Source organism: Gossypium hirsutum, chromosome A04 (genome assembly GCF_007990345.1).
Source record: "Gossypium hirsutum isolate 1008001.06 chromosome A04, Gossypium_hirsutum_v2.1, whole genome shotgun sequence".
Classification (NCBI taxonomy): Eukaryota; Viridiplantae; Streptophyta; class Magnoliopsida; order Malvales; family Malvaceae; genus Gossypium; species Gossypium hirsutum.
The window spans coordinates 27,339,812-27,342,761 of NC_053427.1; the positions used below are offsets into that span (position 1 = coordinate 27,339,812).

Below are 2,950 nucleotides of genomic sequence, written 5' to 3' on the forward strand. Positions count from 1 at the left end.
TTTATTTACTTTTAAAGGTAAAGGCTAGATTGACAAAAAAGTTTAAAATAATTATTGATGCTAAAAATATTATTTTACTTTGTTTGTAACAACCAGTAAAATTATACGAAACCAAAATTTTTAAATAGTAAAAAGGTGAAGTGTTTCAATCTCAAAATTAACTAGAGAGATTATATTTTTAAAGTTCAAAAGGTATAGATAAAATAATCAAATCTAATGTATTTCCGTTGTGTAGCGTAAACCCGCATCAGTTAAATCAAAAACCCTCTGGCAAGTCTGAAATTAAGACTGTAAACCTTACTGCAACTGCCTTCTGGGCTGCCTGCCTACCACTACATCAGTTGAAGAGGAAATGAACAAACAAAATAGCTGACAATGCAACCACACTTGCCAAATCCCAGGTAGTACGCCATAACCATATCTGCTTTAAAACCTATATCCTTTCTCTGCTATCTTTGCCTATTGATAAGTTGGCTTCATATTTGATCAAACTAATGATGACCCGTTTTCAAAAACTTGGGAATCCATCTATTCTCAAATGGGTATCGTCTTATTTTGTTGAAAACCAGCAAAAAATGGGTTCATGTCACATCCCACAAAGCCAAAGCCCTAGACTTTATATCACAGAAAGATCAGTTTTGAGTCAACGGTGTTATGGGGAAGACGGCGTGCGAATCCCCCGTGCCACATTGAAAGAGGCTCAAACCGCGTTGTTGGAGTATTTGCATTCTACTAGGAGTATTCAGTTTGTAGATGCAGAGAATATGAGCAAAAACTCACCCCATTTCTTAAGAAAGCTTTTGAAGAAGGTTGAAATTGTGAAAGATGTTAGAAGGTCTATGTCGCGGTTTTTGCGTTACCATCCCATTAATGAATTTGAACCTTTCTTTGAGAGTTTGGGACTGAAACCTTGCGAGTATACCCCTTTACTTCCTAGGGATTTGATGTTTCTCAGTGATGATTGTTTGTTGCTAGAGAATTATAGGGTCTTGTGTGAGTTCGGGGTTGAACGAAATAAGATTGGTCAGATATATAAGAAAGCAGTTCAAGTGTTTCAGCATGATTTTGGAGTTTTGCTATTGAAGCTTCAAGCTTATCAAAAACTAGGGCTTAGTCAGTCTTTTATGGCGAAGATTATTGTTTATAGTCCTCATGTTTTGATTGGGGATATAGATATTAAATTTATTAAGGTATTAGAGATTTTGAACGGTTTGGGATTTGATTATGCGTGGATTAAGGAGCATTTGTCGGAGAAGGAGTTCTACAATTGGAGCATGATATTTCGAGTTTTCAAATTCTTTAGGGAGATGGGTTGTAGCAGTGAGTTAGGTGGGTTAATCAGCCAGCATCCATGGCTTTTGTTTGAGGGCTCCGGTGGCAGAGTGCTTTCGCTAATTGCATTCCTGTTGAAATTTGGACTCCCAATGGACGGGATATCCTCTATGTTTCTACAGTTTCCGGAAATCCAAGTTTCACATTTTGTTTCAAATATTATTAGATGTTTTCTGTTTTTTCAGGAGATTGAGATGGAAGTGGATGAGATTGGGAAAATTGTGTGTTCTTACCCTATATTACTTGGTTCATGCACATTGAAGAAAACAAGTAGTTTGCTTCATGACCTAAATGTTGGAAAAAAGCGGCTTTGTAAATACATACAAGAGAATCCCCAAGAATTGAGTAAATGGGGTATGGGAACGAGAGTTAGGCCATTACCAGACTCGGGAGAGGGCGTGGAGTCACAAAAGTTGAAGACAAAGTTCTTCTTAGACTTGGGATACGGGGAAAACCCTAACATGTTGAAGAAAGCATTCAAGGTGTTTCGAGGCAGGGGAGGAGAGCTTCAAGAGAGATTTGATACTATTGTGAATGCTGGTTTGGATCAGGAAGATGTTTCTAAAATGGTACGTGTATCCCCCCAAATCCTAAATCAATCAAAAGCTCTCATCCAATCTAAGATTGAGATTCTAGTGAATGAGTTAGGTTTCCCTTTATCCTCTTTGATTTTGTTCCCCTCTTATCTTTCGTATACGACACAGAGGGTTAGGCTTAGATTGGCAATGTATAATTGGCTCAAAGATCAGGGAAAGGCAGAGCCTGACCTAGCCTTGAGCACTATAATTTCATGGTCTGACAAAATATTTCTGAGCCAATGTGTCAATAATCATCCTAGTGGCCCTCAAGTTTGGGAGGATTTGAAAGCTGAATTTACCCGGGATAAATGAATTTATTTGCGTATTTGTGGGTTATGCCTTTGTGGCTGCCGCTGCAATTGTCTGAGTTGTGTTTCTCCTATAGAAAGTTGGCATAGCCTGCATTCATATATAAGTAAAGTTGGAGCCCATTTCATTCAACTACTATTAGCCTATACGGGCAGAGTTGATGCACATTAGGTAAATGAACTTATAGATTCCTGTTCCTTGTTTATAGATTTGTTGATTGAACTGTTGGCATCCATATGCAACACTTAATTAACCATTGACTTCAAAGTGAGGCCAACATGATACTAATGACTATTACCAGTCTTTTTTCAGGTATTGGTTAGCATAAGTGCAGTCTAGTGTTTAAGATGAAAATTATATCGAGTTTTGTTTAGGACAAGCAAACCTATAAAGTACTATGAATTTTGGTGAGAGGCTTTGGCTATTTGGCTATACATATATGAACAAGAGTGGTGCGCAAAAAACTATTGCATGTAGATGTCATCTTACTTTTGAGCAGCTTATTCCAATTGGGATTATCAGCTACACCTTTTGAAGACGATAAAAATTGAATAACGTGGATCCTTCATTAGAGATCCGCATAGTTTTACTGCAACAATAAAGCTTAGCAGTGAGTTTTGCAGACCTGATGGTTAACTAACCGCGATAAGCTTTAAGGGCAGTTTTGGAACTGTCCAAGTCCAAACCTATTATTGTCATTTTGTACAGTAGAGTAATGCTATTTTGTTTTT

General features: G+C 37.5%; 1 protein-coding gene across 1 annotated transcript; it reads left to right on the plus strand.

The window, feature by feature from the left end:
- The first annotated feature begins 230 nt into the window (after nt 1–230).
- On the plus strand, nt 231–2,530 carry LOC107895057 (transcription termination factor MTEF18, mitochondrial). The gene has a single exon (XM_016820256.2). The coding sequence runs from the start codon at nt 495–497 to the stop codon at nt 2,220–2,222; it is 1,728 nt and encodes a 575-aa protein (XP_016675745.1). The 5' UTR covers nt 231–494; the 3' UTR covers nt 2,223–2,530.
- The last annotated feature ends 420 nt before the right edge of the window (nt 2,531–2,950 follow it).